General features: G+C 37.2%; 1 protein-coding gene, 1 long non-coding RNA gene and 1 pseudogene across 7 annotated transcripts in view; 2 read left to right on the top strand and 1 right to left on the bottom strand.

Moving 5' to 3' along the window:
• The window catches only part of LOC143442109 (uncharacterized), a 123,335-nt gene extending 113,087 nt beyond the window's left edge, over positions 1–10,248 (bottom strand). For both annotated transcript variants that reach the window (XR_013110036.1, XR_013110037.1), the window contains exon 1: positions 9,915–10,248. This is a non-coding gene — a long non-coding RNA (uncharacterized LOC143442109). The remainder of the gene's footprint in view (positions 1–9,914) is intronic.
• Positions 7,870–8,563, top strand: LOC117707413 (large ribosomal subunit protein uL18 pseudogene; annotated as a pseudogene).
• The window catches only part of Rnpc3 (RNA binding region (RNP1, RRM) containing 3), a 36,583-nt gene continuing 23,711 nt past the window's right edge, over positions 10,238–23,109 (top strand). For 3 of the 5 annotated variants that reach the window (XR_013110034.1, XR_013110035.1, XR_013110033.1), the window contains exons 1-8: positions 10,252–10,548; positions 12,049–12,096; positions 14,756–14,874; positions 17,254–17,337; positions 17,777–17,888; positions 18,504–18,572; positions 19,453–19,595; positions 22,976–23,101. Coding sequence is in view for 2 of the 5 variants with exons in the window: in XM_034499732.1 (XP_034355623.1) it covers positions 10,357–10,548; positions 12,049–12,096; positions 14,756–14,874; positions 17,254–17,337; positions 17,777–17,888; positions 18,504–18,572; positions 19,453–19,595; positions 22,976–23,101 (893 nt within the window). In the remaining 3 variants the exon portion in view is untranslated. Of the gene's footprint in view, positions 10,549–12,048; positions 12,097–14,755; positions 14,875–17,253; positions 17,338–17,776; positions 17,889–18,503; positions 18,573–19,452; positions 19,596–22,975; positions 23,102–23,109 lie in introns of all 5 variants that reach the window. The other 2 variants (XM_034499732.1, XM_034499731.1) reach the window with 1 other exon arrangement.

Below are 23,109 nucleotides of genomic sequence, written 5' to 3'. Positions count from 1 at the left end.
GGTAGCTCTAATAGAAGACTCCACCCTCACCTTTCAATCATGCCCACCTCTTAATATTTCCAATCTTGTTTCTTGGCCTAATACTAACCACTCCCTATCTCACTCCTGCACTGAAACTTTAGAGGAACTACTACCTCATCCTTCACACATATAGGAAGGCACATTGCCCCAAGCCATCTATACCTGGTATACAGATGAAAGCTCCTTTATACATGAAGAAGTCAGGAAAGCTGGCTATGCCATAGTATCAGACACCAAGGTGGTGGAGGCACAGGCCCTTCCTGCTCATACCACCAACTAACAAGCTGAACTAATAGCCCTTACCTGTGCCTTCCAGCTGGCACAGGGACAATCCCTCAACATCTACACAGATTCCAAATATGCTTTCCATATCCTCCTGTCCCACGCTGCTATCTGGAAGGAGTACGGGTTACTTACCACAAAAGGAGGATCAGTACCTAATGCAAACCAAATTATGCCCATGCTAAAGGCCTCCCATCTCCCCACAGCTATTGGGATTGTCCACTGCAGATCCCACGGGACTGACGACTCTATTGTCTCCAAGAGGAAACAACAGAGCTAATGAGGCAGCTAGAGCTATGGCCCTTAGTGGCCTACACTCATCTCACCCTCTCCAGGACATTCTTACACTGCAACCCACATACCCACCTACACCCCCTGACATTCGTCAAACTCTGTCCTATCTTCACCAACTCTTTCATCCTAACAGCCAAGCATTGTCTTATTTTGTTAAGACCTACCTACAACCTGCTCCTGAGGACTTAAGTTTCTTAAAATCTATCACTGCTTCTTGCAAAATCTGTCAGATGTCAGATCCCAACTCAAGGTATCGTAGCACCCCTTTTCCTACCCATCAGGCTAGAGGTTTCTTTCCTGGAACTGACTGGCAACTTGACTTTACCTACATGCCCGCTGTCAAACATGCCAAGTACCTCCTGGACACTTTCTCAGGCTGGGTAGAGGCTTTTCCCACAACTAACAAAAGGGCTCAGACTGTCTCTGGTCTCCTCCTCCAGGAGATTCCCCCAATTTTGGGTCCCAGCCTTCCTCCAGTCAGACAACGGTCCTGAATTCCCAGGTTTCTCAAATTCTATCTAAGGCCCTAGACATCCCCTGGCATTTTCACATTCCCTACCACCCTCAATCTTTAGGTAAGGTAGAAAGAACTAACCGCTCTTTAAAAACCACTCTTTTTAAGCTGTCACAGGAACTTCATCTTAACTGGATAAAACTCTTACCTCTGGCTCTTTTCAGGCTACCAGCTCTCCCTAAGTGGCCTCTCCCTCTCCTCATCTCACCCTTTGAACTCATGTATGGACGTCCAGTTCTAACTCCTGGTCTTTCACCTAAATGTTCTCCCCTCCCAGACCATCTACTCACCCCATTAGTTTGCCACATCCGTTCTCTTTTATGGAACTTTGCTGACCACCATCTACCTAGACCACACACTGTCTCCTGTCCATTGCCTGTCAACACTGGAGACCAAGTCCTTCTCTCCCCTCCAGATCATCGGCCCTCACCCTTCTCTCCCAAATGGCAGGGTCCTTTTAAGGTAATTTTTGTGACCCCTACGGCTGCTAAACTTGAGGGACTCCTTCATTGGGTCTACTTGTCTCACCTCAAGCCTTTCATCCCTCCATCTAAAATCAACTCTTCATACACATCAACCCTAACAGGACTGTGCTCTATTAAGCTCCAGAGAACTTCGAAATCACCCATCTTGTCCTCAATCCCAGAAAATGAAACTCCACTCCGGCAGCTGAGCTCGACCTCACTGGACTCGACATCGGTTTCTCGTCCTCCCCCTGCTGCTTGTTTCTATCCAGGTCAGCCCTTACATCTGGAGACTCGAGGGTCAAGAGACCACCACAGATAGTCTCTACAAACAGGGTCAGGAAACTGCTCCATAGCCGGATGCCAAGAACCAATCCAAACTGCTATCATCCCTATATCTGTTGTCCCATCTAAATATTATGTTCTCTACACTTGCTTTCTCTTTGACCAGATAGAAGATTATTGTAGAAACTGACCAGATGATTATGGAGGCTGCCCATATTGGTCTTGTCAGATATATATGCTAGAATTACGGACCAACCACTTCTACCAACACTGCAAGACACTCTTTTCTACATACAAGACCCGCGGGATTCCAGCTGTGGTGCTTCAGAACTGAAGGGGACCAACAGCTAAAGAAGATGGTCTTCGCTGGTTCCTCCAAGAATAATGCTGTTTTTAGGGAACGTGAGATCTCCAGTTCTGAGATTTTTAAAAACCCATATAAAAGCAGATACTCTCTTTTGTAACACCCTTTTTAGTCATCCTCCTGGTGTTATTATTTTTAACCAAACCATTAATCAGTTCCTGTTACAGGATTACCAGCCACTGTCCACAGTCCACAGAGGAACCTGATACACATATCTACTGAGTGGACCCCGATGGTGAAAGCCAGCTACTCCCCACAATGGACTTATGCCCCTACACAGCAGGAAGTAGTTTAAGAGACACTGTGACCCAACTTACTTTTCACCATCAGCTTCTCCTCCCCCTTTTTTTTCTTCTCTTTATAATAAGAAAAAGGGAGGTATCATGTTGGTATCATGCTCTGAATCCAGTGACATCACATCCAGGTGACCCCCACATCATTGCCAAGGCAACTGCCATACCCAGAATCCACCTGGCTACCTCACCTTTTCCTGGGAGAGGCTACGTCACTGCCCATATAAAATAGGCAGAACCCCCTGACCTCACTCTCTTCTTGCATCTTCTTCCCACTACCTTTGCCCTATCTCCTGAGTAGCCCTCTCCCCCCACCCCCCCGCCCTTTGGAACCATTTGGTCTGGAATGGTCTGCTCTAAGCTGCGCACTGACATCTAACACTGTCTAACACTTATACCCAGCCAATGGACAGAAGCTGGGGACTCCTGTGGTTGAATTAAAGAAAGGCTGGAAGAAGTTGAGGAGGAGGGTAATTCCATAGGCAGGCCAGCCATCTCAATAAACCTGGACCCCTGAGATCTCTCAGCCACTGAGCCACCAACCAGGCATGCACTAGCTGGTCTGAGGCCCCTGACACATATACAGCAGAGGACTACTTGGTCTGGCTTCAATAAAAGAAGATGCACTTAACCCTTGAGAGACTTGAGGCCACAGAGAATGGGAAGGCCTAATGAAGTGTGTGGGGTGTGGCTGGGGATATGGGTACATCTTCTTGAAGACCAGTACTATGTACCTCCATAAAGAAATTAGAGAATTCTCATACTAACAATTTTAAAGTACACCTGAAAGCTTAAAAAAAAGTCAAACACATAACAAAGATCATTAGACTCAGGGCTAAAATCAATAAATGAGAAACAAATAGAACAATACAAAGAATCAACAAAAGGAAAGGCTTATTCTCTGAGAAAATCAACAAGATAGACAAACCCTTAGCTAAACTAACTAAAAGTCAGAGACAGTATCCAAATTAAAATCAGAAATGAAAATGGAGACATAACAATGGACTCTAAGGAAATTCAAAAAATCATTAAGTCTTACTTCAAAAGCCTGTACTCCACAAAATTGGAAAATCTAAATAAAATGGGTGGTTTTCTAAATAGCTACCACTTAGCAAAGTAAAATCAAGATCAAGCAAACTATTTAAATAGTTCTATAAGCCTTAAGCAAATAGAAGCAATCATTAAAAGCCTCCCATCCTCCCCCACCCCTCCAAAAAACAAAACAAAAATCAAACAAACAAATAAACACCACCAAGGACAGATAGTTTTAGCACTGAATTCTACTAGAATTTCAAAGAAGAGCTACCTGAAACTACTCCACAAAACAGAAACAGAAGAAACTGCCAAACTCATACCATGAGGCCATAGTCACTCTGATATCAAAACCATACAAAGATACAACAGAGAAAGAAAATTTCAAACCAATTTCCCTTATGAACATTGATGAAAAAATACTAAATAAAATACAGACTGAATTCAAGAACACATCAAAGACATCATTCACCATGATAATGTAGGCTTCACCCAGGGACACAGGTTTAAAATATGAAATTCATCAAAGTATTATTGTAATCTACCATATGAAAACCTAAAAGAAGAAAAAGCACATGATCATTTTATTATATGCTGAAAAACCCTATGATAAAAATCAATACCCCTTTATGTTAAAAGTATGAAAGAGATCATTGATGCAATACACATAGGTAAACACAATAAAAGAGCAACATGCAGCAAGCCGATAGCCAGTATCAAATTAAATGGAGAGAAACTTAAAGCAATTCCACCAAAATCAGGGACAAGATAAGGCTCTCTCCCTATCTCTTCAATATAGTACTTCACATAGTTAGAGAATTAAGACAACTTTTAATTTCTTTTTCTTTTTAATTGGATATTTTATTTATTTACATTTCAGATGCTATCCCCTTTCCCCATCCCCCACCCCTGAAACCACCTATCCCATCCCCCCTCCATCTTTTTTGCTTTTATACCATTTTAATTACATGCAAGTATTAAGGTCAGTTCTAGGCTGAGGAACTAGCAATACAATAGATGCAAATAGTCAAGGAACAAGCAAGACAATAAACACAACTAGTCAAAGAACAAGCAAGGCAATAAACAAAGTCCTGTGATCACTCCTGTGTGCATGGTTTCTAAGGGCTTGTCAGGATGACCTAAATATCTGAGACTACTTCCCTGTCCTTGCCCAAAGTCATTTTCATGCCTGAAGCATACTTCTTTGTTCTAGTCTAAGATTTATATTCCTGCCTGAAATTGCTTCTTTGTTGTAGCCTAATATTTAGATTCTGCCTGAAATTACTTCTTTGTTCTAGACATCTAAAGGAGATCATGGGGATACAATTTGAAAAGGAAGACATCAAAGTATTACTATTTGAAAATGATATAATTGTATATTTAATGACCCTCAAAATTCTACCTGAGAACTCTTATAGATGATAAACATCTTCAGCTATGTGGCTGGATACAAAACTAAAAGAAAAGTCAGAGAAATGCAAATCAAAACAACCACTCTGGAAATCAATTTGGAGGTTTCTCAGAAGATTGGGTATAGTTCTTCCTCAAGACTTAGCTATACTACTCATTGACATATAACCAAAAAGATGCTCTAACACTCAATAAGGACAGTTTCTCAACTATGTTCATAGCTGCATTATTCATAATAGGCAGAAACTAGAAATAACCCAGATATCCTAATCTGAAGAATGGATACAGAAAATGTGGTTCATTTATACATTGTAATACTACTCAGCTAAGGACATCCTGAAATTTGCAGGCAAAGGGATGGAACTAGCAATATCATCTTGAGTGAGACAACCCATATACTTGGCCTATAGAGCATAGTACTGTTAGGAGGTGTGGCCTTGTTGGACTAAGTGTGCCACTGTGGGGGTGGGCTTTGACAGTCTTCTCCTTCAAATCAAGATGTAGAACTCTCAGCTCCCCCAGAGCCATGCCTGACTGGACACTCTGTGACTTGCACACAGCCTCACTGGTCAAGATTCTCCTCTAACTAGCAACTGTTTCTCCTTATATAACCTTGACAAGGTCCAAAAGGATATTGTAAATTCAAGAGTTTGCTGAGATTTCTAAGTTTTGTTTACTTCCTGAATCATAACATCACTTACCCTAGGCAGGAATATTTTAATTCTGAGGAAATACACACACACACACACACACACACACACACACACACACACACACAGACACACACAGACACACACAGACACACACACACAGACACAGACACACACACACACACACACACACACACACACACACACACATATGTCAGTGTCCATTATATTGTATGGTTTCTTCCGAAGCCAGGATCCACAGATCCAAAAATAAAAGGGTGGAAGGGAAATAGTTCTACTCCCTATCACCCCTAGTGACCTACTAGAATTTTTTTCTTCCTGTTTCCAGAATTTTACATTCTGCGGGGCTAGAAGCTTTGGTTGCAGAGTGGGACACACTCCTCCCAGGAGCCACAACAAACATTCCATTAAACTGGAAGCTTAGACCTCCTACTGGACACTTTGAGCTTCTGATGCTCTTAAACCAACAGACTAAGAAAAGAACAACAGTGTAAGCAGGGGTGGTTGATACAGAGTATCATGGTCAAATTGGATTGCTCTTTCACAATGGAGGTAAGAAAGCTGATGTCTGGAGGGCTGAAGATCCTTTAGGGTGTTTCTTGATGCTATCATTTTCTGTGAATGTCTATTGGAAACTACAACTGCATAATTCAGGCAGGCTGACAAAGGGCACAGACCCTTCAGGAATGAAGATACGGGTCACTCCACGAAATGTGCCAAGACCTGCTGAGGTAGTTGCCAAGAGTGGGGGAAGTACAGAATGGGTAGCAGAGGAAGGTAGTTATTAATAAAAGCAGGGACACATGGATTATAATTGACACTAGTGCTTGTGTTTTCTTGATGTCTTTGTACATATATTTGTTTTCTTTTTTAAATTTCTTTATCACATAGCATCCATTAAGAGAATATCAATGGTTATCATATTTAAGTTTGAGATACTAAAAGACTATCCCTCAATTGACACCTATTTGCAATTTAAAAAATGCCTGCAGTTGTACGAGGAATAGTTATGTTTGACATACTTACGACCTAATTAAATATATAATGAATTTGAGATTGTATATGGGATAGTTTTATTGTGATTAGGCATTGTTATGACCTGGTTACTGTTTTTATTTGGAAATTAGTTATGACATGAAATGATTGTGTGCCAAGCTGAAAAGGGGTAGACTTGTAATGGCTATTCTTTATTGTCTATTTGCTTACATCTGGAATTACTGGAAAACTAAAAGTGAATGGCACATTGGTGAGGGATTTTTGATTATTTTGAAATGGAAGGATCTACTTCTAATCTGGATTTTTGAGGTAGAAAGACACACCTTTAGTCCAGTTCTAGTCTGGGCCAGACACACCTTCTGCTGGAATCCTATATAAGCACATGGAAGAAAGAGGCTTTTGCACTTTGCCTGCCTGCTCTTACCTCGTTATCAAGCCCATCCCTTCACTGGTATTAGAGCCTATTTCTTTGGAATTCCAGTGTATACTGAAGACTAACCAAGACAATGGACTTGTGGCTGAACAACTACTGGATTCTTAGACTTTGTACTCAAAGCTAGCAATTGTTAGATTAGCTGGACCATAGTCTGTATGTAAGTCAGTCTAGTAAATCTCCTTCCTCCTTCCCTCTCCTTTTCCCTCTCCCTCTCCCTCTCTCCTTCTCTAAGTTAAGTTAATATAGAGAACCCTGACTAATACACTAGCCAACAAGCTCCATAGGTCTTTTGGTCTTTATCTCTACAGCACTGAGATTACCAGAGCAGACCACAACACTTAGCCTTTTGTTTTAAAATTATAGTATAATTACAACAATCCTCAACTTTTACAATGTGGACTCTGGGTTCAAGCTCAGGTCTACCTACTTTCAAGATAAGTGTTTTATGGACTGAGCTATCTTCTCAGACCTAGCAGATTGCTTAAAAATCAAAGCAGCAATCAAAATGAATATGTAAGGTAAGTGACAGGATAAGAAAATAGATTATAAAACTGTATATTTTTGAAGGGTACTATTTGAGGTAGTTCCATTAGTCCCAACCAACGCAAACTCTCAGCTACCTAAACACAGAACCCATCTTTTTTTATTAAGCTGAAAATAACTTCTAGATTAAAAAACACATGTACAGTTTAGTTTGGTAAAAATTAAAATGGGCATATAAGACTTGCCCCACCTCCCACCTCTGGCCACTGCTTCCAGCTCTCCAGATCTGTATGGTTCTGTGGTTTTGGATTTCTGTTCTGCAGAATGGGGTTTGCGAAAGTTGTCGAGAATAAAGTCTACTTTAAGAAATACCAAGTGAGATTTAGAAGGCTACAAGAAGGTAAAAATAACTACTATGCTCAGAAATGATTGATGATCAATGACAAAAATAAGCACAAGATTCTCAAATATAAGACAGTAGTTCATGTAACTACTAGATTGTGTGTACCTGACAAAGGGGATATGATAGGCTGCACAGTATATGTATATGAACTGTCAAAATACAGGTGAAAGTTGGCTTGACAAATTATGCTGTAGCCTACTATACTGGCCTGTTGCTGGCTCACAGACTTCCCAGTAGATTTGGAATGGACAAAATCTATGAAGACCAGGTGGATGGAGGTGACTAGAGATTAATACAATGTGGAAAGCATTGATAAGACTATCAATGCCTGGTGCCTGCACTTGCTATTTGGATAAAGGTCTTGCCCAAACTGCAACTGCCAATAAGATTTTTGGTACTCGGAAAGGACCTGTGAATGGAGGCTTGTCTATCTCTCATGATACCAAACAATTCCCTGGGCTTTATGTTGAAAGCAAGGAGTTCAACACAAAATTACATTAGAAGTACATCATGGGTCAAAATGTTGCAGAAGAAATATTGAGTTGCTCAAAAGAAGAGCCAGCTTCCTCGGAGCTCAGAAATGGGCTGCTGAGATCTAAAGCAATTTTCTATTAAGATTTTTAAAAATAAGGACAATAAACTTATTGACCAAGACACAATAAAAATGATGTACTTTCTTAAGAATTTATGCCTGGGCAGTGGTGGTACATGCCTTTAATCCCAGCACTTGGGAGGCAGAGGCAGGCGGATTTCTGAGTTCAAGGCCAGCCTAATCTACAGAGTGAGTTCCAGGACAACCAGGGCTACACAGAGAAACCCTGTCTCGAAAAAAACAAACAAACAAATAAATAAATAAATAAATAAATAAAGAACATGATTGATATTTGCTCCCATAAATACAATATTGTACTGGTGAGGGGCATATTAAATATTTTATAGTCTGATGCTTGGGAATAATTTCTTGTGGAAAGGAACCAGATTTCCTCTGAGTGCTCCTCGATTTGTTTTCTTTATTCCTTTCTTTTGTGTCTTTACATAGCTCAGTTCTGGTTGTCCTGGAACTCAGTGTAAACCATGCTGGCCTCAAAATCACTGAGATCCATCTGTCTCTGCCTCTTGAGAGCTGACATGAAAGGGGAGTTGCCACCATGCCAGGTTTCTGCTTTATTTTTCAGAGTGAAATCAAAGAGAGATTTTCAAACGCAAAATTTAACTATTCCTTCAACACACTCTTAAGTCTAGGGGTTTCTGTTCATATGACAAGGTCCCTAACAAACCTCTCAAGTTCACAAGGCCTGTCTCTAGTAACTCAGTATTTTGCTAATTTTTCCCCCCATCCAATGCTTCCTCAAAGCAGAACTTTGATATATTTTGTACTAACTGGCTCATATCCATCAAGCAATTTAGGAGAGAAGACACCATAGTTCTATCGATTGCACATAACGCATTTTGATTAATCTGTAAGGGATATTATTATTTCGGACCACCATGGCCTAATCTCGATCACAAAAGTGTATGCTCAATTAGGTGCAAGGGATCAGATCTCTCCTATTGATGATCAGTGAGACTTAATCTAAGTCAGTACCCTCACTTGTGAGGTGGTGAGAACTTACATACACGTATATGTATGCTTACACATTTTAGATACTTATTCATGGAAGTAGCCAATTTTTTTTTGTTGTTTTTTGGTTTTTTTGAGACAGGGTTTCTCTGTGTAGCCCTGGAACTCACTCTGTAGACCAGGCTGGCCTCGAACACAGAAATCCGCCTGCCTCTGCCTCCCAAGTGCTGGGATTAAAGGCGTGCGCCACCACCGCCCGGCGCCAATTTTGTTTGACGAACAAATCGTGGCAAGAACCTTCAGCCTGTATATGTCGATTGATAATGGCGTGTTCTCTTGTCTACACTGTTTAATCTTAGGCTGGATACCTCTGTGTTTCACCATTCCTAAATGCTAGGAACTCACTTAACAAATCCAGAGAGTTCTCCATTCACCAGCCAGATTCACTTCCGAAACTCTGGATAAGATCCCAGAGAGAACAGCCCTTAGCAGGTTCCTTCGGTACTTGGTCCCAGGGACTATAGCCTCTTTGTTTCACATGACTGACGTTCCTCGATTAGATTTCTCGCCTTCTAACATGGGCGTCTCTTTCAGCCTTTTTTATTACAACGTCTCGTTAGATTTAAAGTACAACGCCTGGACGATCTGCCCTGCAACCGGCTGCGAACTGAAGCACGGCTGTCCGGAAGTCCATTCTCGCGAGATCAGCTCTCGCGGGATTTCCCTACGACCAGAATCCTTAGCGCGTAGCGGAAAATAACTTCAGCTCAGCCTCGGTGACTGCGGGAGTTCGGCCGGAAGCTTCCGCACGGTATCCGATCCGTGTGAGGCTGGTTCGGCGTGGAAGATGGCGGTGCCCGAGCCGCCGATGCAGCTGTCGCGAGGAGGCCCAGGCTCCGCTTCCCTCTCTCCGTCCCGGGGCGACCGCACCCTCCTCGTCAGGCACCTGCCGGCCGAGCTGACGGCTGAGGAGAAGGAGGACTTACTAAAGTACTTCGGGGCGCAGTCGGTGCGCGTCCTGTCAGATAAAGGGCGCCTGGTAAGCGTGCGCAGCTAGCGGGGTGCGGGGCGGGCCTCCGGGACCGTGAGAGCGGGGACGAGGCCGGCCGTCTGCGCGTGCGCAGCTTGCCTACTACCCGGAGTGGATTGGAGGCTGAGCCGCAGAGGGACCGTTTGCGCACCCAGCTCCTCGAATTCAAAACTAGTCTAGACTTGGAGATGTTACTTCCTTTAGATTCTTACGGACGTATGCACGTTTTTGGCTTTGTGGGTTTTTTTCTTCTTCTTCTTTTTTTTAATTTTGGAAAACCTTGGGTTGTAGAGCAGGATATACAATGCCAAAACTTTGATTGTCGTAGATCGTAGACTTAATAGATTTTTGACAAGTCATAAACATTTTCCGAAGTAATCTTTCAGCGAACGGTATTTTTAGAGTTGAAAGTCCTTGTGGAATTCGCAGGTTTTTTTTTTTTTTTCTTTCTCTTTGAGACTGTTTGCTTTTTGTGGTCACAAAGATAACTGTTATTAATAAGTTTATACAGGATGGTTCTCTGTGATGGAGCCAGACACCAGTGGGTTTAGAGTTCCAGGGGACTTTTAATTGTATAGTCAAAGTTAAGCCTTAAGAAGAAGAAAGACCGATTTCGAGCACTTACAGTATTCTATATTCTAACAAATGCGAATAAAAATGTTCTTTGACTCAATCTAAATATACTAAGATCACCTTGGATCAGATTGGACAAATTTAGACTTCTAATAAACAACTCAAACTTACCAGTAATATAATTCATTCACCTACTCATGATGGTTTTGAAAATAGAATTTAAATGAGAAATTAGACTTATTACTGAAACAAATTATAAGAATAAAGCAAAAAAAGACTGCAACTTGAGGGGTGATTTCACTGTTAGTAAATGCTTTTAAATTTTCTCTTGTACTGTATTGAATGCAAATTTAAGATTTTTGAGTGTGATTAAAAAGGGTATTTCATATGTATAAATGTTTTAAGATTGATCTTTCTTGGGAAGAGGAGATGCTTTAAGCTTTATTTTCCTTTTAATTATGTACATTTGTGTATATTTATTTTGGCGGGTGCAGGAGTGTAGGTGTCTTTGGAAGCTGGAAGGATCTTCTAGAGCTAGAGTTTCTAGGTGGTTATGCAGTTTCTGGGCATGGATATTGAGATCCCAGTGAGGTCCTTGGGAAAAGCCCTGCTGACTTTTACCACTGACCCATCTCTCTAGCCCCCCAGGAGTAGAGATTTGTAAAGCTTTGGTCTGTTGAATTCTTTGCTATTATAAGATATATTGTGTTTGTTCTTGTTCATTTATGTTCAAAGGCAAAGGTGAAGAGTTTTCAAGTCCAAGAAGTCTGACCCTAGAAGATTCAGAGCCACTAGACTGAAACTAGTAATCAGTTAAATAGTCTAAAATTTCATCCTTTCCTATACTTTTATTAACGTATTACATGTTTTAAAAATGCTATGTTTTATTAGACACCTGAATTATCTTGGAAATAATGTGTCTTCATTTTATTTCAGAAACATACAGCATTTGCTACTTTCCCTAATGAAAAAGCAGCAGTAAAGGTATGCCTTTTTCTTTATTATTAAAGCTTTTGCATTTCTTATCCAATTTTAGGTCAAAAGTTGGAAGTAATAATAAACTGTCATGTTTAAAAGCAAAATCATTTGTGTTCCAAGAGTTTTCCCAAAAGGTCTTAATTGGCTTGTCCAGTGCTGAGACTTGAGAACCATAGATTATTAAGTAAGACAAGGATTATTTCAAGTATAATTTCAAAAGAAATTTTTAAGAATATTAGATAAACATGCCTAGTGCTTATGGTTCAAAATTTTATAAGTATTAAAAAAGATACATCCAAGGAATCATTTGTGAAAGCTATCCCTTTTGAACTAGGCCTCAAGTGATTCTTTGAATTTTGAGAAGAAAACAGGAAGAAATTGTTCATTCAGGTTTAAGGAACAGTAGAATTGGCCATGAGATGTGATAGGTCAAGCAGGAGCTAAAGGCAGCAGTAGAAATAGAACAAAAAAAGTAAGACTATATTTAAGTGGAAGAGAGGTATTGAATTTGGTTTAGTACATGTCCTAAAAGAGCTTGATACTATTGAGAAGGTTAAAAATATGCTTAGACTGATTTAAAATGTCTGATAGAGTTTATATTTATATATTGGATTTGATGTAGAGAAAAATTACAGATAGACTACATGGGAAGCTGTTTTAGAGGCAGAGGTACTATGAATCTGAAAAGGACACTAAGGAAACAAAAGGAGAAAAGTACATGTATGATTTGGAAAGAAAACGTTTGAGTCTTGTTTTACAAAATAATCTAGTGGAGTATTGCATAGAATGCAGAAGGTCCTACGTCCAATCCCAGTACTACAGAAGTAAAGTTTGTAGGTCTTAGTAATACAAGATGTGAGAACAAAAAGTACTTCAGGATCTTAAGTATTTTTTTTTTTCACAAACCTTTTTTTGCCACTTGCACACATGTGGAGGTCAGAGGACAAGAGTTGGTTTCTCCTTCCACAATATAGTCTCAGTCTTGGGAGCAGGCACTTTTACTAGCTGAGCTATCTTTCCATTCCTGGTTCAGATCTTTGGACTGATTAGCTTACGTGACAAAAGAATATAAGGGTCTTTCACAGGCATGTAATGAGTTTCTATGTTATTCGTTAACATTGAGGCATTCTTGGAGTACTTCTGTAGAAACAGTAAACATTTTAAGATATTTTCTAGAACTGAGAAAGTTAACAGAGTTGTTCCTAGTATGTAAATGGCTATGGTGGACCAAAGGAAGAGAAAGCTTGTTTAAAAAAAAGAAAACGGAATTGCAAAAATGAAAAACATGTTATCTTGATGCAAAAAATAAGTTGGAGATTTTGTGATGAGACATACTGAGAAGTGAGCAGTCTTACTAATCAGAGTTAGTCAGGACTTATTTTTGAAACAAGAGTCTCATAATGTTGTCCTGACTGGTCTGGAGCTTACTGTGTAGACTAGGCTTTTCATTGACCTCACAGAGATCTGCATTGCTGCAGCCTCTACCTCTGCCTTCCTGAGTTTTGGGACTAAATGTTCCACCATACTCTGCTTAGAGACTTTTCTTAAAACAGAAAAAAAAAAAAAAGGAGAAATAACACAAATATTAATGAGAGAGGAATACCATAACTTTAAAAAATATTATACCTCATCTCAGTTAACAGGTCACAGTCAAATTACAAACATTAAACATAAATGATCTTTGGTCTAAGTGTGTCAAGTATGACACAAGTGAATGCTATGTTTAGACTTAGATATTAGCTCCATGGTAGTTGATTATGATTGCAAATATATATAACATGAAAAGACCTAAAAATCTGAATTTAGATCCCAGCCATTTCGATAAGATGTATTAAACTTGTCTGCATTCATGTTTTGGACTGTAATTGACTGAATGATTTTATATGATTATTAAGTTCCTGTACTTGAATGAAGCTGTAAAACATGATACTTTCCTATATATGTCTAGAACAGTGCTTCTCAATTCATGGGTTGCAAACCCTTTGGGGATCTAATATCAAATATCCTGCATATCAGATATTTATATTACAATTTGTAAAGTAGCAAAATTATGGTTATGAAGTAGCAACAAGATGATTTTATATTTGGGGTCATTACGACATGAGGAACTGTATTAAAGGGTTTCAGCATTAGGAAGGTTGAGGTAAATAAGTATAAACTTCTGGATTTAGATAAATATACAGTTTATCTAAATTTGTGATAACATGCAAAGTAGAACATACAGATTCAAATGTTAATGTGTAGCTCACAGTTCACATTTAGTCTCCTTGCATAGAAAGCAAGTAAGAGAATGGGAGAAGAAACTGTGTGAGGCTACATATTAAGGAAAACATACACAATTTTCTCTTAAAGATTAGTGCAATTTAGGCCAAGATTGTGATACATAATTTTCTGATGTCATGGTCACCTTGAGATTTTTGTGGTTGGAATTTATTGGTAACCAGAAGACTTAGTATTTTTGTTTTGTCAGGTACAAGCAAAGTTAACGAGAATTGGAGTTATTTTATTTTATTAGAGTACTTTGATTAGTAATAATGGTAAAATAGCCTGAGATAAGTCATAACTAAGGAAATTTAATAAAAAAGAATAAATTATCATCTTTTAAGTTGAGTAGCAAGTTTTTTTTTTTTTTTTTTTTTTAATATTTATATTGTTGTACTTAAAGGCATTGACAAGACTCCATCAGCTGAAACTTCTAGGTCATACTTTAGTTGTTGAATTTGCAAAAGAGCAAGATCGAGTTCATTCCCCTTGTCCCACCTCCAATACAGAGAAAAAGAAAAGGTATGTAGACGTACAGGGTTTCCTACCATTTTGAAATAATTATGTGTGTGTGCGAATGATTTTTATAGTTATTGTGATGTTGACAAAGAAAATATGTTGAAAGCATAATAAAATGTTTTTCTGCTAAATTTAAAAAGTAAAGCAGTATTTTTACTTCTAGTTGTGCAGGGGGCTGAGGTTTGAAAGCTTAACAAATTAAGTGAAAAAAAAGTGGGGTGGATAGCATTCTACATGTAGTGGAAAAAGGGCAACTGAAGGCTAATTATCCCCTGTCCAAAAATGCATGGGATAAACAGAACTTCATTTGGAGTATTCACCAATACATGATTCATTGTCTTTGAAGTATTATTCTAAGCCTAAACATGAAACTTGTTTCATATTTGCATTGTACACCTTTTCTGAAGGTAATTTATATAATATTTTCAGTGTGTGCATTACAGTGTGTTACCAAAAGAATTCTCTAATTAGTACTATCATGTTGCCTCAGTTTCAGATTTCATAGCATTTCAGATTTCAACCTATAGTAATAACACTAGTAGAGATAATGACAAGTAGAAAAATTACAGCTTCTCTGTTGGTATGTTCACATTTAGACTCTGTAATGTTTGGCTTTGGGTGTATGTACCTGTTCACATCTGCTGTAGGAGGAAGCTTTCTGATGACTGAATATGTTGTATGAGAATAGCACAATATCATTAGGAGTCATTTTTTTGTTAGATTAGTAATATTTGGTTTTATCCTAGGTCTCTGGGTTATCTCGTCTCTGGTTCATGGTTACCCAAGCATTGTCAGGCATGGTTTCCCTCTCATGGAGTGGGCCTTAAGTCAATTCAGCCATTAATTAGCTACTCTCACAGGTTCTGTGCCACCATTGCTGTAGCATATTTTGCAGGCAGGACAGATTGCAGGTCAAAGGTTTTGTGACTGGGTTGGTCTCCACATTTCTCTTTTTGTATCCTGTTAAAGACACTAGAATGTAGGGATAAAGTCTCCATGTAGGCATCAGCTTGACTTTTCTCTTTGTTCAGTGAGTTTTGTGGGTGTTGTCATTGGCAATGAGATCCCACTGTCAGTTTGTGAAGAGTAATCCTTTGTCTTAGCTACAGCCTGGGATGTTTGGGAATTGCCATGAGATTGTCATGGCCAAGAACTGAATTCAATGTAACCTAGTCCTGCTGCTGAAAGCCTTGACTGGCAATAAGAGATGGCAACTTGAGATTCCATGTCACTCCTTACTAGGTACTTCATTAGGATCACATTCATACATTCCAGAAAGTTGCCATTCTACTAGGTTTTCACCCTACCTCTCAAGTGCCTCCCATCTCCCCCAACTCCCTCCCTCCATTCCATCTCCCCCACAGCCTGATTCCTCTACTCTCATTCCCTCCTATCCCTTGTTCCCTCCCCTCAGAGCTCAGGAAATCTCAAGGAAGAGGAGGCAGAAAGAGTTTAAGAGCCAAGGGGAAGATATATACCAGGAGAACAAGGCCTTCTATATAAGCTTACAGAAACTGAAGTAATAGACATAGGTCTACATGGGTATGCACCAGGTTCTCTGTGTATATATTGTAGCAATTAACTTGGTATTTTTATGGGACTCCTGACTGAGAAGAAATGGGTCTCTGTCTCTTCTTGTGACTCTCTTGCTTCTCTTGGGTTAGTGTCTCCAACTTAAATATGAAAGTTTCTGCTTTATCTATTATATTTTATTTTGCCCTGCTTGGTTGTTGTCTCTTAGAAGCCTGTTCTTTAAGTATGAGAGACAGAAGGATCCAGAGGGGAGGGGAGAAAAGGGGGAATTGGAAGTAGAGGGAGGGGAAATTATAATGAGGATATATTGTAAAGAAACAAAAAAATTCCAATAAAAGAAAAAAAATTGAAGAACAGTACTTTAGTTCCAAGATGAACTTTTATATTCTTTAGCCTTTGCAGAGTTTTTTTTTACACTAGCTGCCAACTACATTCATCATCCAGGAACTTGGCTGAATTATAGCATGTTAGCTCTTTTAATGTTAGATCCAATCTTACTAGTATCAGAAATTTAAGAGATGAAGGTAAGAGAGATAAGGCCCTGCAAGCGTGGAATTTTGTGAGGAGATGCACAAAAGAGTTAAGTACCCTCAAACCCTGTAATATAACATGTACTTAGTTTCTCATGATCATTTGGAATTACCATCCCATGTTCATAAGTGTAAGTAAGGACTAAGTCGTTTAACTGTACTCCTCCTCAGCAGTGCTTGTGTGAGAAGTCCTTTAAAGCTTTCTGGTTTTCTAGTAAAATTGTTTTCATAATGTCATGTTTGAAATGATTTTTATTTTCTATATACAGTTTCTCACTTTTTTCAAAGATAAGATGATTAGTGATTTTGAATGTTCTAGGTTGGATGACACTGTGGAAAATGATAAAGAAAAGAAAGAGCCAGACGTTTTAACAGTAGAAAATGGAATTGCACCAAATCATGGGTTTGTATTTTTGTTATTTTTTATTCTGCCTTTTATTGCTCTGTGTGTGTCTGTGTCTGTCTCTCTGTCTCTCTCTGTGTATATTGTACATACATAATATAAATTAGGTAGTTTTGAAAGTCAGCGTTTTTAATATGTCATGTGTAATGTGTTAAATAAATATTTTGAGTTATGAGGGTTTCTTTTCACTGAATTTAAGAAAGATATATCTGTTAAAGTGTTCAGGGATGTAAGTGAACTCTGCTAAGAAATGTTTTTGTATTCCTTAAGGTAATAGGAATATTAAGTAATAAGATAAATATATGACTATTATTTATCTAAAATAATAAATTATTTAAATTGAATTATCTAAATTATCTAAAATTATCTAAAATTAATTATGGATATGAAGTTACTAAAATGTAATAAGCATGCACCTTAATTCATTTTGTTTTTGTAGGCTGACATTTCCTCTAAATTCATGTCTCAAATATATGTATCCACCTCCTTCAAGCACAATCCTTGCAAATATAGTAAATGCTCTGGCAAGTGTCCCTAAATTCTATGTACAGGTATGCAGAATCAACTTTCACTTTTAGTATGAAGTTTATAATTTGGTTCCTTAGATACTGTGCTGGTATTCAAATATATTTATAACATTTAGAACAACTAATTTCAGACAGGCAATGTTCTATGTAATGTTTTAAATAAAATGAACTGTTAAATACTACTGTCAATTAAAGGTTTCATAAATGCAGTGTAAGTGGATACTAATAAGGGTATACACTGGGAAATGTAATTTAATATAACTGTTACTGAGTGTAGCATTGACTTTCAGAAATCCTTAAAGAAAAGATAGGGATAGATCCTTTAGCAAATGTTTGAAAACTTAACAGAATGTTACTTCTCTGAAGTATAAAAATATGTGGTATGTATTTTCTTTATTCTTAATTTCATAGACTCACAGGAAGGAGGGACAATTATATGACAACATTTTCAGTAGGTTTTACATTGCAAAGACATTACACTTTAGTAATAGGAATTAAAATCAGTATTTGTGGAAATGTAGGATTAAGGCTGGTTTAAGAACTGTTAAGGTCAGAGAGGGACTTTGGTTTTTGATCAGTAAATCGCTGATATTAATCATAACACTAATTTCATGTGACTTAAATATTTTACACTTTAAGGTGCTTCATCTTATGAATAAAATGAATTTACCCACACCTTTTGGACCGATTACTGCACGACCTCCTATGGTAAGACGTTCTTAGAATTTTAGGAGCCATAGTTTTGTTCCCTGAAAACTATGGGTTTTTGTTTGTTTATTTTTGTTTTTGTTTTTTTTCTGTAAAACTTTTACAAAGTTTTCTAACAAGTTTGTATTTACTACTAATAAAGCTGAGAAGTAAAAGTGGAAGAGAGTGAGATATGAAGGAAATGCTTTCTTAATAAAGCCAAAATGTCTTCTAGTTTTATGTCCTTTGGTGGCAAATATATCATCCTATAAATGTAAGATAATTTTATTTGAGTTATCCAAATATTCCATTGCTGTGGTTTTAATTCACATGCATCTAGCTTCACTTGGTAAGGATAAAGTTACAAGAAAGTGTTGGCTACTATTATATGAACTATTAGCTTCCTAATTTGTTATTGTAACACCACCATGGACTTGTTGCTTAGTAATTTAATAAAGTCACATTAGATAGTGTTAATACAGTAAGTTAGACCTTGTCATAGCTATTCCATTTCAAAGAATAGGGAAGGAGGGATATTTCATTCTAAGATTCAAGTTGTCTTTACTATGTGCCTGTCCATGTACAGATCAGATAAAAAGGGAGGATTACATATAGGCTTTTTAGGCTCTTGTTGCATGGGCTAATTTACATGTTGAAATGCAAGGTATATTTACAAGTATAGCTAGATGGCCAGGGAAAATAGAAAACAACACTGTTATTGTCTAGCAGTCTGCCATCATATGTGTTCCCTGAAGGTACACTGTTTATAGGAGAGAAATGAGAATCAAATATTAATGTGGAATGAGATTGTCTTGATGAGAATCAAGAATTTATACAAGATAGGTTGTCTATTCTGTGAGTGTCACTGTTTTCCATAGTGTTTGTTTTGTTTTTTTAATAGTATGAGGACTACATGCCGTTGCATGCCCCTCTTCCACCTACATCCCCTCAACCACCTGAGGAGCCTCCCTTACCAGATGAGGATGAGGATTTATCTAGTAAAGAATCAGAATATGAAAGCAGTGATGAGGAAGACCGACAGAGGTTTGTGATACTACATACTCATTTTTGTTCTAAGAATAAGGATGTGGGAAAAGTTTGTTCTTCCTATATTTCACATATAATTATTCAAAGTTTAGAGTGTATTAAAATGTATTTCAAACCTCCCTATGATCTCAAGCTCAGTGGATATAGAAAATACGGATCTTCAGAAAAATTTTTGGATTAAACAATTTTTAGATTGGTAATTTTTGTATTACCGAGTATACTTGAACCTCATTGGTTATGGTTCTATATTTGTTATTTTGCTTATAAAAATTTTTGTAGCTCCAAAATTACCTGTTTTTTTTCTTTAAAAGAAAAATGTTTTTTTCTAAATTGTATTGTTTCTTTACAAGGACCTGTTTTATTTATAAAGTGTTTTGTAGATGTGAGTATAAACAGTATCCTGAAAATTTTAGTCACTGACACATAGGTTAACAAATGAGATATAAAGTAGCCAATTGTTAATACTGAAGTGCTTGGGATTTAACTTATAATTTAAAAAAGTGTATTTTTATTTACGATTTGGGAGGATACCAGCTATGTCCCCATTTTGTTTGGTTTGTGGACAGTCTGTGACAAATCAGAAGACAGCACATACTACTCATTTTACAACTCTAAAAGCAAAAGAGAAATGAAGAAATCATGGTACCATGATCTCTTCTAAGTAGCCCAAGGTGCTCACCAGGTTCTACCATCCTTGAAATCAAGGTTTTCAAAAATAGACCACTGAGAAATATTTCATATCCGAATTATAGCAGTTATATCCCAACATCTTGTTTTAACTTTCACACTAGTTACATATATTATTTATTTTTTAAAAAGTATTATTTATGTATATGAGTACACTGTCTCTGTCTTCAGACACACCAGAAGAGGGCATCAGATCACATTACAGATGGTTGTGAGCCACCATGTGGTTGCTGGGACTTGAACTCAGGACCTCTGGAAGAGCAGTCAGTGCTCTTAACTGTTGCCATCTCTCCAGCCCCCGCATATATTATTTTTTAATGGTCCACTTATGCTTCATGTTTTTCACGCTTTGGTTTTATTACTAATTAATACATTCAAATGGTTTTCAGTTATAATCTTTAAGTGCAGACTAGTGATGCTAAGCACAAGAAAACTATGCCTATGAGAATATTAGGCCAGAGATGTAGTAGTATTGAATACAAGTTAAATCATTAATATTTGTTAAATTAGATATCTCTCATGTAAATCACAGGTATGTATTATCATTTTATCATATGCTATAAGGAGAAACTAGCAGGAACAAAACTCACACTTGTCTGGATGTAGCGTTTTATTCACTAACCAATATTTGCTATGATTTCATAGAAAGTTGCTTCATAGAATAAACATTAATTGTATTCATAGCTTGAACACCTGGTTGCCCTGAGTTGTATTCTGTTCAGAATGATTTCTAGAGAAATTTTATAGGATTTTTTTTTTGCACAATCATTTATGTTAGTAATTACCAATAAAACTTTCATTGGGTTACCTAGAAATTCTATATGTTTGTTTAAATATTCTATAAAGTAATTATAAATTCTTAACAATTTTCTGGCGTGTAATCTAAACCTATCTTAGTACAAGAATTGGCCAAACATATTCCTTGAAAATCCAAAGAATAAATGTTTTTACTTTGTGAATCAGGTGTGGTGTGGATCGCATTTCACAGCTGTGACTCAGTTCTATTTTCATGGCTGGAAGTCAGCCACATTCATAGTTCCTGAATAGGTGTGACTGTGTTCCAAGAAAACTGTATGTGTGTACAAGGACAGCTAGCTAGCTTTATTTGGTCCTTGGATCAATCCCCACCTCATGGAAATGGGTGAAATGACATGACTATTAATTATGTACAAATGAATTAACTATGTACAAAAAGGAAGGGTTAGTATGAGTCAGAATCCAAAACAAATTTTTGGAAACATATATTCAGCAATAATTTTGTTAATGCCCATCTAAGTAGTGATTCAGTACATAGTATCTCTCTGTGGAAAATCAACATGCAGGTGGGACACAGGTTACTAAGTAGGAAAAGATAGAACTTACTTGGAATAGAAACATTCTGCTGTATTGTAAACTAAAGAATAGTATAAAATTTTGCATTTTATTAATTATTCTCTTAGAAAGTTGTATTTATTTTAGTAATCTTGTAGCCTTATTTAGAAATACATTAAAAAGTAAAAGTAGTGATCTTAATTAGAAATGCAATGATATACTATCCTAAACTCATTTTTATTTTTGTAGGTTTTCATTTAGAAGTATAGCATGAAATTCTGGCCAAAATTCATCTTGAGTTTTAAAATTCCTGATGCATGTTTTTATAACCTTGGTATAAAGCAAAATCTTCAAAAAATATATTTAGTTGTATTTATAAAAAATAAATTTATTAATTTTTTTATTTGCCTGTTTTTGTTTTCAAAGGTAGCATAGTTTGGGTGAATAATTTTAATGTAGGTATATGATTTAAATATTTAAATATTGTATTTTTAATAATATTGTTGTTAGTGTGTTGGTTTGGGGACATCTAGAAGTGGTCCGACTCGATAATCCTAGCTGATTTGAATTGGCTATATAAATCAGACCCTGTCTGAAATCTTCCTTCCCTGCTCCGAGTGCTGGATTACAAGTGTATGCTACAAGTTTTTCTGAAACTTGGCTGTTGTGAAGCTTCATACTGTGAAGTTTATATTTATTCTTTCACCTGTTTATTGGAAAAAGGCCTAACGTTTTTAGCCATGCCCTCTATTTTTGTGTGTTTGTATATTTATTCACAAATGAAGTCCTAAGAGATTTATTTTTAATTGCTCCTCTGTGAAAGATACCAAAATATCTAAACAAGATTTATTATAAACATTAACTGTTCAGAATCATAATAGAGGAAAGTTGTACATGTGATGCCAGTTGCTTACTAATTAGAGCATCTTTATTATTTGGATTTTTTTTTCAAATAGCCACTTTGTTCATATAATGATTTATCAGCAGTAAGTATGTACAGAACAAATATGTATGATTCAAATATAAAATATGTAAGAATAAATGTTCTTTTCAAAGAAATACTTTAGTAATTAAAATAAAAACCAAAAATAATGCAATATATTTCTGTGTTTTGTTCAGTTGTATGTCATTTTATTTGGCTAGCTAATAATTCGTACTGAAATCTTTTTAAATATTGATAACATAATTAAGTGAACCTTTTAAAAATAAGATTTAAATGGTGCAGGTTGATTTAGAAAGTGAATTCAGTCAAACTGATAATGTTTATTTTTGGCCTTAAAGTTTTCTCGTAATTAGTTTTAAATATATATTTTGTATTAGAGATATAAGCCATATTTTAGAATGTCATCTCTTGTTTACTTTCCCGTTACTTAACATAGAATGAACAAACTAATGGAACTAGCAAATCTTCAGCCCCAAAGACCCAAAACAGTAAAGCCACGTCACGTGAGAAAAAAACGAAAAATAAAAGACATGTTGAATATACCTTCATCGGCTTCACATAGGTAATTTT

This window comes from Arvicanthis niloticus, chromosome 4, assembly GCF_011762505.2.
Source record: "Arvicanthis niloticus isolate mArvNil1 chromosome 4, mArvNil1.pat.X, whole genome shotgun sequence".
Lineage (NCBI taxonomy): Eukaryota > Metazoa > Chordata > Mammalia > Rodentia > Muridae > Arvicanthis > Arvicanthis niloticus.
Note: the sequence above shows the minus strand (reverse complement) of the source record. Positions and strands in the feature narration are given on the sequence as shown.